Here is a 16,520-nt window from a genome sequence, read left to right as displayed (position 1 = left end):
TATATTTGAGTTTTTATTTTACGAGCAACCATTTTTATCTCTTTTTTTCTCTCATCAGAACTAAACCTCTCACACAAGCATACCTTACGGAGAAGCCGAAGATACAACCTAAATATGACGTGCATCGCGATGTGTTATCACACGAGTTGGTCATCAAACAGACCGGCTATGGGGCACGCGACAAAAGCATTCCATCGGGCATGCGTCGCTCATGGAGTAATTGGTCCTTCCTCTCCCTGTTCGCCGGCATTGTTCCGATTGTGCAATGGTTGCCGCGCTACTCGCTGCGACGTGATACAATGGGTGATATTGTAGCAGGCATTACTGTGGCCATTATGAATATACCACATGGCATGGCCTATGGTATACTTGCTGGTGTGACACCTGGCTGTGGGCTTGCACTCGCCATATTCCCGGTATTAGTGTATATGGTGTTGGGTACATCTAGGCACATATCGATTGGAACTTTTGCTGTGATATCTATGATGACCTTGAAAGTGGTGCAAACATACGCAACGGAGGATCATGGAAAATTAGCGCCACAGATAGTGGGCCTAAACGATACGGCGGCGGAATTGGCGGAAACTGTGAGGGTAGCAGAGATAATAACGCCGATAGAGGTGGCAACAGCTTTAGCGTTTTGTACGGGACTTTTGCATGTAAGTATAAAGTGTAATTAATAGTGGAACTTGTGTTGCTGCTTATGTATTTAAAATTTTTTTTGAAAAATAGGATAATAATTTTATGTAGAAAAACCTGTTAGAGATAATTTGGAATTGTGTAAAACATGATGAGATGTTTTTCAAGAGAAAAACTTACGTTCCACATAAAATTCTCGTATGTGTATGCATATGAACTGTAATTAAATTCGTAAGAAAGTTGGGGGAGTAAAGAAAACTTGTGGAACGTAAGTGGAACGTAATTAATGTATATATATAAATATTTATAATTGGCGCGTACACCCTTTTTGGGTGTTTGGCCGAGTTTCCCCTCCTATTTGTGGCATGCGTCTTGAAGTTGCTCCACAAATGGAGGCACCTACAATTTCAAGCCGACTCCGAACGGCAGATATGTTTTATGAGGAGCTTTTCCCATGGCAGAAATACACTCGGAGGCTTGCCATTGCCTTCATTTTGAGGTTTCACCTAAACTCGAATCTACGTTCTCAACCCATTCGGCTACGGCGGCCGCCCGTTTTTAATTTTGTTAAGCATTAATAATGGCGGCCGCCGTAGTCGGATATGTTGGTGCGTTACTACCCAGGTTCGAATCTCCGTGCGTGAAACACCAAGAAAAACCATTTGCCGTTCGGAGTCGGCTTAAAATCGTAGGTCCATTTGTGGAATAATATTAAGACCCACAGCACAAGTAGGAGGAGGAGCTCGGCCAAACATCAAAAAAAAGGTGTAACTAACTTTCCCGACCTTTTGGGGAATCCAGTTAGATCTTCCAACGATACTACACCTTTACTTTCTGAAAGGAAACATGCACTTATGGCTTTTATAACTCGTAAAGCTTGCGAAAGTTATGAAATAATTATTAAAATTGAATTATTTTGAAACTCAAATGTGAAATAGCATGAAATAAATAAACCAGATTCAATCACTTACTTACGTCTAACTTGGCACATTGACATCCATAGAACTGTTGAATTAAGGCAGAAGTCATTTGTGGAACGTAAGCAAAATTTTGTAATTGTATTTGGTAACGATAAATTTATGGTGTACTCATATAGTAAATTCTTAAAAAAGAAACAAATTTGAAATGTAAAAATTCTTATTTGAACTTCTCTAAGTTCCACATAACTCCACGCCTTCTTAATGTATGCATTTTTATTTTTTCTCCCACACAGCTTATCATGGGTTTCTTCCGCCTGGGCACATTAGCAGCTCTCCTTAGCGACCCTCTGGTTAATGGCTTCACCACCGGCGCTGCCGTACATGTCATCGTCAGCCAACTGAAGGATGTACTCGGTGTTCAAGTACCACGTTATAAGGGTGCCTTTAAGGTCGTCTACACCGTCATTGACCTCTTCAAATCCATACCAAAAACAAATATCATAGCACTGGCCATTTGCTTTTGTATCATTATCTTTATGACGATCTGTAATGAGTTCCTTAAACCTTGTCTACGTAAACGCTGTCGTCTACCCTTTCCGGGCGAGTTGATTTCAGTCATTGGTGGCACTTTGGTCTCACGTCTGCTCGATGTGCATGGCAACTATGCTGTGACATTAGTCGGTGATATTCCAAAGGGCTTACCAATGCCCGAACTGCCGCGAATGGATCTAATACCCATGGTGGCGGTAGACTCAATAGCGATTGCAATTGTGAGCTTTTCTGTGGTCATGTCTATGGGGATAACATTCGCTAAGAAACATTCGTATGAGGTGCGTGCCAATCAAGAGCTTTTCGCTTTGGGTATGGCAAATTGTATATCCAGTTGTTTCTCCTGCTATCCATTGGCATGTTCACTCTCGCGTTCTGTGATACAAGAGCAGACGGGTGGTGTGACCCAGCTGGCGTCACTCGTATCGGCGATACTCATCATAATGACGTTGCTATGGTTGGGTCCGTTCTTCAGCACACTACCGAGGGTGAGTAATGTCATATTAGTAGTGTATAAATACTGTTAATAACTCATTTAATGGATGTTTCTAGTGCGTGCTGGCTGGTGTGATTATTGTCGCCTTGAAGCCGATGTTCATGCAGGCGAAAGAGCTGAAGAAATACTCCAAACAGGGTAAATTGGAACTTCTCACATGGATTGCAACTTTCGTATCTGTGGTGTTGATCGACATTGACTATGGGTGAGTATGAGAGGTTTTCAGTACGGTTTTAAGCTACGGTTCTCGAGCTCGATAAGTTGAAGTTTTCGTTAAGTAACCGTGACCGAAGTTTGAGTAATTGGATCATAGTCATGCTGATGGAGTGAATGAAGCCTTAGAGGGGCAGGCTGTAGACTTTTGAACGGAAGACTGAATTAGGTTAGGTTAGGTTGAAGCAGTTGTCCACTACTGGCACACACTCAGACTCATACGAGGGGTGCTTTTTATTTGGCAGGATTTATCAAACTTGGTGGTGCAATCTGGCAACTGACAGCTGTATCGCAAAGTTTGACATTTTTTGGCTTTTACGTACTCAGAACGTTTTGAAATACCAGCGCTATTTGTGTTGTTTACAGTAACTTAAAAGATTCATCTCGGTCCAAAAATGGAATTAAATCGTGAACATTTTCGTGCGATTATTTTTTACAACTTTCGACATGGATTAACTCAGCAACATTGCAACTCAGCATCATTTTTGGCGATGAAGCTCCATCAAGGACCAGTGTTTATCGATGGTATGGTGAATTCAATCGTGGTCGTAGTTCACTCCAAGACGAATTTCGTGCAGGTCGTCCAAAATCAGTTTGCGTTCCGAAAACCATTGATGCTGTGCGCGAACTGATATTGCAAGATCGTCATGTGACCTATCGTGAGATTGAGACAATCTTAGGCATTAGTGGGACCAGCATACATTCAATATTGCATAAACATTTGACTGTCAAAAAAATTTGTTCGCGTTGGATCCCACACAATTTGTCAATCGCTCAAAAAAAGGCTCGTGTCGATTGGTCGAAGGAAATGCTCAAAAAATACGATCGCGGGGCTTCGAAACACGTCTATGACATCGTGACAGGTGATGAATCATGGATTTACGCGTATGAGCCCGAAAGTAAACAGCAGTCGACTGTATGCGTGTTTCAAGATGAGCCAAATCCAACAAAAGTTGTTCGCGCACGAAGCACTTCCTAGCAAAGGGACGCCTGTTTTTTCGGAAAAACTGGACATGTCGCAACCGTACCACTAGAACAACGCAGAACAGTAAATTCTGAGCGGTACACAACCATTTGTTTGCTAGTTGTTGTTAGGAAAACCAATCGCCAAAGACGGATCACTCTTCACCAGGACAATAGGAGCTCTCACACATCGGCTCAAACAACTGCATTTTTGAGCACCCAAAACATCGAATTAATGGGTCATCCGCCGTATAGTCCTGACTTGGCACCAAATGACTTCTTTTTATTCCCGTACGTAAAAAACAAACTGAGAGGTCAATGTTTTTCGACACCTGAAGAAGCGATTGCGGCATTCAGAATGCATGTTTTGGAGGTACCTCATTCAGAGTGGCAAAAGTGCTTCGACAATTGGTTCAAACGCATGCAAAAGTGTATAGATCTTCATGGAGAATATTTTGAAAAACAATAAAGTGATTTTCGATGATTAAAATTTGTTTTTGTTCTCTAATCCCGAAATATAAAAGGCACCCTTCGTATTTCATTGTGATGCTGCGTGGGGAACTTGTCCTTTTCTATTCTAAAACCACTGTATACTTTTCAAAAATGTTAGTAGATCCCTGATCTCCCATTCATTAAAAAATTGTCTCCCTAGCAATGGTAAATCTACGTATGGATGGATGGAGCAGGACAATGGCACAAGCGGTGCGAGATCGTCTCTTCCTATTCCTCATCTAGACAGCTTCCGCAGAAGTCATGTGTCGGCTGGATTACATGAGGGAATATATTTTTGAGTCCGAACTTCGGCACAATAAATGTAGTTTAGTACCTTGGTTTCGGCTAATGTTTTAATTAGTTTGAAGGTATTCCGGCTGAAGCACATCTTTAAATAAAATAGATTAATTAGCATCTGGATTGGCCAATTTGAAACTGACAAATGACTCGCTTACGCTTTGGCCACTTTGGTTTTCACATTAGTCTCCTTTGGTGTCCGCAGATGTAAACAACTCTCATTTTGGAAATGAAATGTAACCGCTCAAATAAAAACAATGTTGCTGTTTGTCTCCAAAGCAAGCCTTATCAAAGATTAGTCAACATCTGCAAGAGCATACCGGAATATACTGTGTACCTCTGATCGTGTACCTGTGTACCTTAGAAGAGCTAAATAGTGATCATGATTTCACAGCGAGCTTGGCGGATAAATGTTGACTAGAACAATAACACCGGCAAGTCAAAGGGTCCATGTTTTTGTTGCTGCGGCAGAATAAACATTCTCCATACATGCACGAGGAATGCTGCTGAAGCGACAGTTCTTAGCCGGGTAGTAACCCGTGTCATTTCGGTAACGCCGACATAACTGCCGTGGCAACGTAAGCGGGCCCATGTTTGTGAGCCAAAAGGGCTGGAATAGTTTAGATAATCCTCAAGCATGTCTTCTAGGGTGATTTTCTTCAGCTGCTCTCTCCTTGTCAAAATTAGCAGTCAAATGGTCACGATCTTATGGCTAGTTCATCGCCTAGTTTTGTTGTTCTATCTTTTCGATTAGTTCCATTAGTTTATCATTTTCGTCCAAAGGTTTCAATACCTGAATGTGAATCTTTTTTGTCTTTTGAGTGGAACCCCTTTTCTGATTAATTGAACTAAGACATGATCGATCATAGGACTGCTAGTTTCTGTGCTTCGCCGCAAGTTTTTTTTTTGCTTGTTCACTCCTCTCGGGAGCATAGGGCCTCGACAAGACTCAGTCTTGCGTTGGTTTCGTTAGACCATTTTGATTTCTGACAGGGTAGTTGATTAGCCTGCTGCAAGTCTATTCCTATTAATCTGCACCCTTGATTTTCATACAGATGCTTTCCATTTCAATTCAACCGGGCTATTCGGGTCATGTGCTTCGATTTCGATGTAACTGAAATATGTTGCTCTCTGGTCAAAATAATGAGACACGTATTTTTTTGTTCGCCCGAAAAAATTTTTTTAAGCTTTATCGGCAATTTTGTTTTTCGGCTCAAAATCGATTTTTTTTAATAATATAAGAATTTTTTTTTTTAAATGCTCATAACTTAGTCAAAAATGAACCGATTTTAATAATTCTGGGTTCAAAATGATCGTCATTACTTACACGAGCGACTTCATGTAGAAACAGTTGCAAAAAAGTAGTTAAACATTTTTTATTTTGCAAAAAACAAAAAGTGCGAAACAGGTTTTTTACTCAAAAATTCATTACTCAAAAAAACTCATTTTAGCTACTGTGCATTCAGCTCAATTAAAGTTTGAGATGTCCTTTTGATTAGGAAAAAGTTATAAAAAAAAAAAATACACTTTTTGAAATATTGAATTTCGAAAATATTTCAATTTTTTTTTTTTTTGCTAAATAAAAAATTTTCAACTACTTGTTTGCAATTGTTTCTACATTAAGTCGCTCCTGTAAGTAATGACGATCATTTTGAACCCAGAATTATTAAAATCGGTTCATTTTTGACTAAGTTATGGGCATTTAAAAAAAAATTTTTCTTATATAATTAAAAAAAATCGAGTTTGAGCCGAAAAACAAAATTGCCGATAACTCTTGAAAAATTTTTTTTTCGGGCGAACAAAAAAATACGTGTCTCATTATTTTGATCAGAGAGCAACATATTTCAGTTACATCGAAATCGAAGAACATGACCCGAATAGCCCGGTTGAATTGAAATGGAAAGCATCTACAACAAAGCACTTATCCTCATCAGCGCGACTCTTTTCATAATTCGCACAAATCCGCTCAATGCTGCAAGCTTAAAAAAATTATTGGCTGCTCAGAAGCATTTGCTAATTCAGCCATATCAGCGGTTGTCGGAAGTAGGGATCTTCTACTTTCGTTACCACCATTTAGAGCAGGGGTGGGCAAATACTTTAAAGCGCGGGCCAAAATGAAATTTTCAAAATGTCTCCCGGGCCGGAGGACTATACCGCATATGCTTTGCACAAGCGGATGTTTTGGATGGAGTTTTTTCCCTGCCAATTTTTTTTTGACAAAAACACTAAGTATCATTTCAATTTGAATAAAATATGTCACGTAATTTTTAAAGAAATATTTTTATAAATAAATGCCTATTAGATAAACCAGTCAATGAAACATTTTATTTTGTTACTTATTTATGTCTTAATGATACAAATTATTTTATATTGACACATAGTTATTACAATTTAACATTTATATTGCATTTCGTAAATATAATAGTAAATAGAATTCAAAAAAGAAAAGAAAAACATCAAACGGTAAAATAAATATTTAAAGTTAATGCGAAACGTGAAATCTCGAATGTTCATCTGACATTATTTCTTCAAAATTGGGTTCCAAATCATTTGCAGCAATCCTTAATACCGAGTGTAGATTTTCGTCAGTAATTTGTGATCGATATTTATTTTTCGTGGAAACCATTAAAGAAAAAGTTCCTTCACAAATATATGTCGAACCAAATAAAACAAGGTATTTTTGAACATAGTTCAAAAAATGTTTGAAATGTTCATCATTCAAAGCGCCATAGAAAGCACTCAATTCGTTTGAGTGAAAATTTTCTTTTAGTAAAATATTTGATTGTAAGTCAATTAGTTCTAGTTGAATTTCAACAGGGGCTTCCTGCACATCGAAATTGAAAGGTTGGCTAATTAATGATAAAGGTTTTTCAATAGCTTTGAAATCTTGAAATCTTTTTTGGAATTCAGAATGCAGGTCTTGTGTTATTGTACTATATTTAAAAAAATCTGTATTTTTCAATGATTCTCGCCGTGCTTGCAATGAGGGGAAATGATTTAATAATTTATTATTAAAGTTTTCAGCAAATAAACTTAGTTTTGTCATAAATTCTTTGACGTTTGAGTGCATATTGAAAGCGAATTGTTTTTTCCCTTGTAGATTTATATTTAGTTCATTCAAATATTTTACGATATCTACTAAAAATGAGAAATCGTTTAGCCAAGCTCTATTTTGCAATTCAGGAAAATCATGTAGTTTTTCTTTTATCGACAAGAAGGATACTATTTCATCAAGCAAATATTGAAATCTGTCCAAAACTTTACCAATGCTAAGCCATCTCACTTCAGTGTAATAAGGAATTTCATAGAAGTCACTTTCAATTTCTTTCAAAAATTCAACAAACTGTCGATGGTTTACGGCACGTCCTCGAATAAAATTCACAACTTATATGTAGGTATATGTAGGTGTTTACGAGTGATATAAGGCTATTGGGCAACCGCACACTAAATACTAACCTCAATGGTGGTGTGGAAACTAAAAATTCCAGACCTTTGATTCAAAAATACCCAATTCATGTTTCTACCGGTGTGGCAATATTGGAAAATGTTATAAAAAATGCACATTTTTCAGCGCTCTCACGAGAAAAAGAGTTTCACATCTAGTCATCTATGGCATATGCCGTACTCACAGGCATTTCGAACCTAGCGCGATCTCCTTTGTGTTTGACGAAAAAACCGCCCTGAGAGCGATCGTCGCGAGCGACCCGTGTGAAACACACGAGGATTGTTTCAAGCTCACGACATCGTCCACACTAGTGTAGTTAGCCGACCGCCCATTTTATTAAGACTATTATATATACAGTACGCACACTAATAATGCTGATGTCAACAAAATCTCATAAAAGAGTTTAAAAAAATTTATGTGCGGAATTTTTGAACGGGCCGGATAAAATTAGCAAGAGAGCCGGATCCGGCCCGCGGGCCGGCTTTTGCCCACCCCTGATTTAGAGGATTATTTCCATTCGCTTAGGCATTCGCTTTAAATTCTAAATTTGCAGCGCCAAGAATTTCTTAGACTTTTCTCTTCTACCGTTTGGGCTTAGAATTAGCTTTGACGGAGCTTCATTTAGTATATTATTATTAAGTATGCACCTAAAGATTGGTTAGTGAAAAGTGAGTGTTGATTATTTCCTATTTTCCTATTACGATAAGTGTTTTGTAAAAAATTATTCCATTTCGAAAACTCAAATACTTAGATTTTGTGTTCTTTCATAATTTAATTCATGCACAACTTTTTCTATTGGAGGTTGAATTAGTTTTAAAGGATTTTTTTCGAAGATTTGGGGCTTTATTGTGAAAAAACGGTACAAAATATTTTATTCGAAGTATTGGCCATCGCTAGCTATAACTTTCGCCCATCTTTCGGGCAATTTCCGGATGCCGTTTCTCCAAAATTCTGGCCGCTGCTTGGCTATCCATGACTCAACCCATATTTTGGTAGCCTCGTACGAGGAGAACCGCTGGTGCGCCAAATCGAGACTCATATGCCGGAACAAATGATACTCGGAGGGAGCTATGTCTGGACTATACGGCGGGTGGGGTAACACTTCCCAGCCAAGCGTTCCAAGGTATTTTTTGACAGGTTGAGCAACATGCGGCCGAGCGTTGTCATGTTGCAAAATAACCTTGTCGTGCCTTTTTACCGTTTCCGGCCGTTTTTCTTTCAATGCCCGGCTTAAACGCCTCAATTGCAGTCGGCAACGATCCCCCGTGATTGTTTCGCCCGGGTGGAGCAGCTGAAAATATACGACGCCGACCTGATCCCACCAAATGCAGAGCATGATTTTCTTGCCGTGAATATTCTGCTTGGCCGTCGACGTTGATGCGTGGCCGGGCAAACCCCATGATTTTTTGCGTTTTGGGTTATCGTAGTGGATCCATTTTCCGTCGCCAGTCACCACCCGATGCAAAAAACCCTTCCGATTTTGTCGCTCGATCAGCAATTCGCACGTAAAAAATCGCCGTTCGACGTCGCGCAGCTTCAACTCGTACGGGACCCAATGTCCTTGCTTTTGGATCATTCCCATCGCTTTTAGACGCTTGCAAACGGTTGATTTATCAACGCCCAATGATTCAGCAAGCTCTTCTTGGGTTTGGCACGAGTCCTCGTTTACCAATTCCCCCAATTCCGCGTCCTCGAACTTTTTGGGCTGGCCAAGACGCTCCTTGTCTTCGGTGTGAAAATCACCACTTTTGAATCGTCGAAACCAGTACTCACATGTTGAAATCGACGGAGTATGGTCTGGGTAGGCCTCCTGCAGCAATTCACGGGCTTGGGCTGTATTTTTTTTCAAATTGAAGCAGAAAAGCAAAGCTTCCCGCAAATTGCGTTTCGACGGCACGAAAGTTGACATACTCGGAGCACGAAAACACTGCGTTGTTTATACTTCAGCGAAATGACAGATACTGATAAACAAAGCCTAGGGATGAGGCTTTGTCATGAATATATATTCAGTATTGCCAACGCGATAAAGTAATAAATAGCACCATCTGTGTGTCACCTTTAAAACTAATTCAACCTCCTATATAAACCAAAGCGAATTTATTAAAGGTGGTACCACTGGGCCAACAGCAATATTTTGTACATTAGAATGTCACATCAAAGTAGAAAGATTGGGTTAGATCATGGTGGTAGTCGATCCGTATGACCAACTCACTTAGATCTTACAGGTCCGTTGTGATACTACTGTGCGACACGGAAACCTTGTTTACTTATTTTCATGAAACCATTTTGAGGCTCTCATGGTCTAATGCCCACGAGAATTGAAAAAGTGTTTACCTAGACAACCTGTTCTGATTTTAGCTAAGGCTGGACAATTGCAAAAGAAGTGCTCAACTGTTTCATCCTCTTCCTCATCTCTACAAATTCTACAATATTTATGCGAGAATACTCCTAGTCTCTTCGAGATATATGATCTCTTGAGAGGCTAAGCAATTCCTTTGTCCTTTTCTTGTTTATTTGCGGCCATAGTAGTCTAGCTGCTAAGCCTGTATCTTCATTTTCCCATGACTTATTGGCCTCTTGGATAATTTTGTTTTTCATTATTAGTTTACTCGTGGCCATAGGCCTCAGTTTCAAAGTAGAAAATAAAGAAGTGATTTATTTATGATGGCAAATTAGAAAAAAAAAAAAAATAAAAAAAAAAAAAATTGCGCTGATATCCGAATGTACCCGGGAAAAGAAAAAATAAACAAATCAGTTGGTCTAATGCTGTCGCCTTTAATAGACTGCCTGTAAAGGGCGATCAATTTAGAGGTTTCGGATTTTAAATTGAAATAAAACAACGAAAATTCAAATTGATTGGATAATCTTTATTAATTTTTTGTAGAACCATTCATGGCATTTATTTTTTAAAGATAATCCCTTTCAAATGTTGGCAGTTGCACCGTAATTCGGCCATTTGTAAACACCAATTTTGAATGGCTCGCTGGAGGACTTCGGTTGGTCGGTCGGTATCTCGTGCATAACTTTAGTTATGCTGGCTTCCAATCTCTCAACCGAAGCTGCTTCACACACAAAGTATTTAAACTTTACATATATATATAATTGGAGCTTACACCCTTTTTTTTTGGGAGTTTGGCCGAGCTCCTCCTCCTATTTGTGGTGTGCGTCTTGATGTTGTTTCACAAATGGAGGGACCTGCAGTTGTAAACTGACTCCGAACAGCACATATTTTTTATGAGAAGCTTTTTCATGGCAGAAATACACTGAATGGAGATGTGCCATTGCCTGCCGAGAGGCGACTGCTATTAGAAAAAAATTTTTCTTCAGTTTGGTATTTCACGGAGATTCGAACCTACATACTCCGAATGGTAGTACGGCACCAACCAAAAAACAAATAAAAGTCCAAAGGTGTGATACCACACGATCTTGGTGGCTAATCCACTGGTGCGAACCGAGAGATGAATTGCTCCCCGAAACGATGACGCAGTAAATCCATTCTTTCACGGGCTGTCTTTCTGTAGGACAAGTAGCGCCATCTTGTTGGAACAAAATGTTGTGGAGATCACCGGCTTCAAAAAGATGTTTATCATGGTGCGTTAGCATTCACCATTCACTGTGTCTTTGGCGCAGGCCTCGTCTTTGAAGAAATATGGGCCGACGATTCCTACAGCCTGTAGGCCGCACCAAACGGTTGTTTTCAATAGATGTGATGGTTGTTGATGGATGAGTGGATGAATGGTTTAGGGTTGCTCTTCAGTCCAAAATACGGCAATGCTGCTTACTGACGTAGGTATTAACCCTTAACTGGTATCGTAAATTTTACTAACGAAACTAGTATCGTGGGGGCCGCGCGGCCCCCTATTAAAACTAGATTCTAGGACACAAATGTCTACAATTTTTTTCAAGAATTATTTTGATAGGACAAATAACAAGCTTGTTTTATGAAATTAATAAGTTTTTATTCATATACTTCTTTTAACTTATTTACTACAAGAGATCACAAAATTTGGACAATTTTTTGGTATTTTTTTCTTACCACTATAAAAATAAAGAAAAACTATTATTTCGAAAGTCTTTAGCTAACATATGTATGTTTTCTTATTTCTTATAAAATCAACTTTGAAAAAATAAACTAAAACATAAGTATTTCAACGTATAGTGGGGCCCGCACGGCCCCCGCAACGTACGTAGCTCCGCTCTGGTAAAAGCTTCAGCGCCGAACGTCCGACACCCGCCGCGTGTCGCGACGTAATGAGATTACTCAAAATAGCAGCCGCGTACTATGCGTAGTTTTTAAGAAATTCAAAAAAATAAAACGCGTGGGGTCTGCGCGGCCCCCACGATACCAGTTAAGGGTTAAGCCAAAAATTTGCCTCATGAGCACCAGAAGTTGGTCTTAGCGCGCGACGAACACTTTCCATAGAGCGTCGATTGTCGTAATACGATTGTACGATTTGTAAACATTGTTGAGGCGTAAGTCTTTCCATGATGAAATGTCAATGAATACTCAAAAAATTATGTATTTTGTATGACAGTAGTCACGCGTGATCTGTCAAAAATGTCCTATTGGAAAATGTACCTCTAATCGGATCGCCCTTTATATCAGAATTGTGAAGCAAATGCATTTAAATTCAAATTTGCTAAGAGAAATAAGTTATACTCCATTTTCTTCACAAAACCAATTGTAACTAATTGCAAACATTTCTAAATAATAACTTTTTTATTCATATTCTTACAGTCTCCTTATTGGCATTTTCATATCACTGCTGGCTCTGTATATTAAAGGCCTCAAACCCTATTGCTGCTTGTTGGGTATAATACCCGAAGCGGCTGCCGTCTATGTGGACCTCAATCATCATCGCAATGCAGTCGAAGTGCCTGAAACGAAAATCTTCCGCTATGTTGGATCGCTAAACTTCGCCAGCAATATGTATTTCCGGCATTCGCTTTACAACGTCATCGGCTTAGATACAAAAAAACTGCAACGTAGTAAGAAAGTGGTGAAAGCGAACGGCGCCACAACCGAGAATGGTCAAGCGGGACAGCTGAATGATTTTCGATTTTTGGTGTTGGATTTCTCCATGCTGGGACATGTTGATGTGGCTGGTTGTAAGGCCATAACGGATATGATGAAAGAGCTAAAAGTGTTGGGTGTGCGTATTTTCGTTTCCAGTCCATCTGATCGCGTTTACGATACCTTAGTGCACAGCATGGCATTAGGTGAGGGGCCATTCGAAATCTTTCCCACTCTACATGATGCAGTGGAATATGCCAATGCTTGTCGGGTAGCGTGAGGAAGAATGGCACGGTGGGGAAATGGATAAGAAAGATTTAAGCCTTTCGTTTGTGGCATGTAGCTACGGTGTTTAGTCAGCACCCTGTAAATGTGTAGCTGTGAACGAAAACTCCGGCAAACTATGTCGCTATTAGCTAAGCAGAGTTGTATAGAAAATTTTAAGAAATTTACAGTGTATCAGCATAGATATTTATATATATACATACAAAATTTAGCTTTAAGAATGAGTGAGTGCTGAGATCAACAAACAAAAAATAACTAGTTAAAGCGTAATGTTAATAAAGGGTCTTTCAAAAGTGACACTTAGATGCCAGTAGAAAATAATTGAATAGGGGGTAATTTTTTATGTAATCTTTGCCATTTGTCAAGTAGGCAGATGTACAATTTTACACGATGGTACAACGCCTTAAAGTTAGTGAAATTTATGATGAAAATGGTCACCCTTTTGCATCACCGCTCCACATGCGCGATGCACTCAAAATACCTTGCGTCCATAATACCTTGCATCGGCAAGACTTTTAGTGTTTATTCGAAAGAAAAAGAATGTTACAGGATTAGGTAGGTAGGGGAAATGGTTTAAGTGCCAGTCTGGCACTCCTCAAGTAGCACTAAAGCGCCGTTTTGATACCAAAATTATTTATTTTCCTCAAACTTTAACAAAAAAATAGTGTAATTTATTGCGGATTATTCCGTTCTTCGTGAAAGAGAGAGTTTTTGTTCGCGCGGACTATTCCGCTCTAGGTGATAATAGCGACTTTTTGTTCGCGGCTTATTCCATCGAATGATGCAAAAGCGTTAAGAACGCAATATCACAAAGTTTGTGTTTTTTTTTAGTGGAAATAATTATTTGAATGAGTCGAAAATTCAAAGGTTGGTGAAAAAAGTTCAAGCAATCGATTCTGTGGAGGATAGAAAAAGACTGCCTAACAACACTGGGGGGTTTTTTAAGCAAAGTCTATGTAAATAATTCAACAACGATTTCAGCGATCCAACATTCGGATCGAGATTGGTGAACTAGTGGAAACAATCATCCGAATGAGTCGACAATTCAAAGATTGTGGAAAAATTTCAAGAAACTGGCTCTGTCGAGTATAGAAAGAAATGGCAGACCAAAATGGGGTTTTTTTGAGTGTCAAATTCTATATAAATAAACCAACAACAATTCCAGCGATCCAACATTCGGATCGAGAATGCTGTACTTAGTGGAAACAATCATCCGAATGAGTCGACAATTCAAAGATTGGTCTAAAAATTTCAACAATCTGATTCTATGGAGGTTGTAAAGGCTGAGCAACCTTCAACATCGATGCATATCCCGACGTTCCCAAAAAATTAATTATTCATGAATCGACTGTTAGGCGCATTTTACTTGTAGACGTGCTAATGGTGGGCATTTAAATGATGTCATGCCCTATTTCGCATAAAAATAGTGAAACCTGAAAGTATCTAAATTTTTCTCTTTTACATGCTTTATTTTAACACAAAAACTAGGTGTATCTTTTGAAGAACCCTTTATACAGACTTGTATAAATTTAATGCGTATATTTTGCCGTGAATACACTTACATTTTTTTCTTTAACTGTAATTGGTACCACCTAAAATGTACAACGACATTAATTAATCACAAATATATTTATTTTTATGCATACAAAATGAAAGGAAAATTATGTAGCGTAAGCCAAAGTGAAAAGTTATGCATATTAAATATAAAAATATGTTGTTACTTAGAAAATGCATTACCATTTGAGGTATACCTATGTAAATTGTAAATAATATACAACTACTAGGGTAGTAAATATGTACTAAGTAGATCTAGCATGACTTGAAATATTTAAATTTATAGAAGCAAATTTGAATTTATAGAAATTGTAAATGCTTACCAACAAAGTGTTTTAATACAAACTTGAATTTTTGTTAAAATTTACTCAAAAAAAAGAAGCTAAATAAATTCATTTTATATCCGGAAAATTGTAGGAGTAGTCAAAACATTGGCCCATAAGTCGAATTCATGCATGTTGAACGCGTTAAGGGGTTAGGGGTAGTCAGAGGCCCGAAAAAATGATGATTTTCAATAATGATTTTTTGCTAGTCAATTGCTTTATTTTATAATACAAAAAAAAAAAAAAAATAGCATTAACACATCATGTTTCGACTTGACTTTAGTAAAATTCAAAAAAAAAAAAATTGTAAAAATTAAAATCCGGAAGTCCCTTGCGGTTCTTCACAAGTCCTTGGAGAATCATCTAAAATCAATCGGACAAGTGAAACTCGTTTTATTAATAGATAATCTTCTGCCTGATCGAGGCTTTTTTTTTTTTTTTTTTTTTTTTTCAAAATTAAAATTATGGCGGCCTCAGGAAATATTTTTCAGATTTTTTAGAAAAAAAAAACCAACAATTAATTGTTTAAAAAAAATCGAAATTTTTAAATAAAAAATCCTTCGATCAGGCACGAGTTTTTTAAGTTTTTCAAAAGCGATATACATTTTATTTAAGGGAGGGGTCTAGGGTTTGAGCATTTTTTTTAATGAATTTTTGAGACTTTGCTTTAGAGATATGAATAGTGAAAATGTATTTAAACTTTTTGTACATTATAAAGCATCATTTCAACAATATTGTACTAAATTTTTGTAAGAAAATATCGGGAAATAAGCCGGTGAGGTAACTTCTCCGAAAACGCCTTTTCTAAAAGGTGATTTGCGGTGACTATCGTATCTAGTTGTAGAATCACCTGAAATAAAAAAAAAACAGAATTATTTGGTTAAATTATCACCAAAACCTCCCCCCCCACTGGCTCCGATTTTTTTTTTTTCATTTTTACGTTGCCAGCGCGTTTTTGAAGCAAAAAGTGCGATTTTCACTGATTTTTTCTTGATAAGTGGAAACCGCCCTTAATGTAAAACAAAAAAGTGAAAAATCTCTCAGTGGGGGGGAGGTATTTTATATATAGAAGTTGTATACCAAATTTGAAAAGGATCGGTTAAATATTGTTGAAGTTCTAATAGTCACGGACTTTGAAAAAGTGGTTTCGAGAAAAACGCGTTTGAAAAAAAGGCATTTTTGTAACGCTCCGCTCCAAACGCTCGCAGCTGTCGCAGAGGAGTGGGGACAAAAACGTCTATAACTCCAAAAGTTTTGCTCCGATTGAGCTGAAATTTTGGGACAATATTTTTGAGATGATTTACTATAAGAAAAAGCTATTTCCAAAAAA

At 38.1% G+C, this 16,520-nt stretch overlaps 1 protein-coding gene across 1 annotated transcript in view; it reads left to right on the top strand.

The window, feature by feature from the left end:
* The window catches only part of LOC129240205 (sulfate anion transporter 1), a 44,826-nt gene extending 29,217 nt beyond the window's left edge, over positions 1-15,609 (top strand). Inside the window, exons 3-6 of the mRNA XM_054875847.1 lie at positions 59-659; positions 1,853-2,596; positions 2,661-2,809; positions 12,753-15,609. Of these exons, the coding sequence (XP_054731822.1) occupies positions 59-659; positions 1,853-2,596; positions 2,661-2,809; positions 12,753-13,308 (2,050 nt within the window). The 3' untranslated portion in view covers positions 13,309-15,609. The remainder of the gene's footprint in view (positions 1-58; positions 660-1,852; positions 2,597-2,660; positions 2,810-12,752) is intronic.
* Positions 15,610-16,520: the final 911 nt, after the last annotated feature.

The sequence above is a fragment of the Anastrepha obliqua genome, chromosome 3 (genome assembly GCF_027943255.1).
Source record: "Anastrepha obliqua isolate idAnaObli1 chromosome 3, idAnaObli1_1.0, whole genome shotgun sequence".
Lineage (NCBI taxonomy): Eukaryota > Metazoa > Arthropoda > Insecta > Diptera > Tephritidae > Anastrepha > Anastrepha obliqua.
Note: the sequence above shows the minus strand (reverse complement) of the source record. Positions and strands in the feature narration are given on the sequence as shown.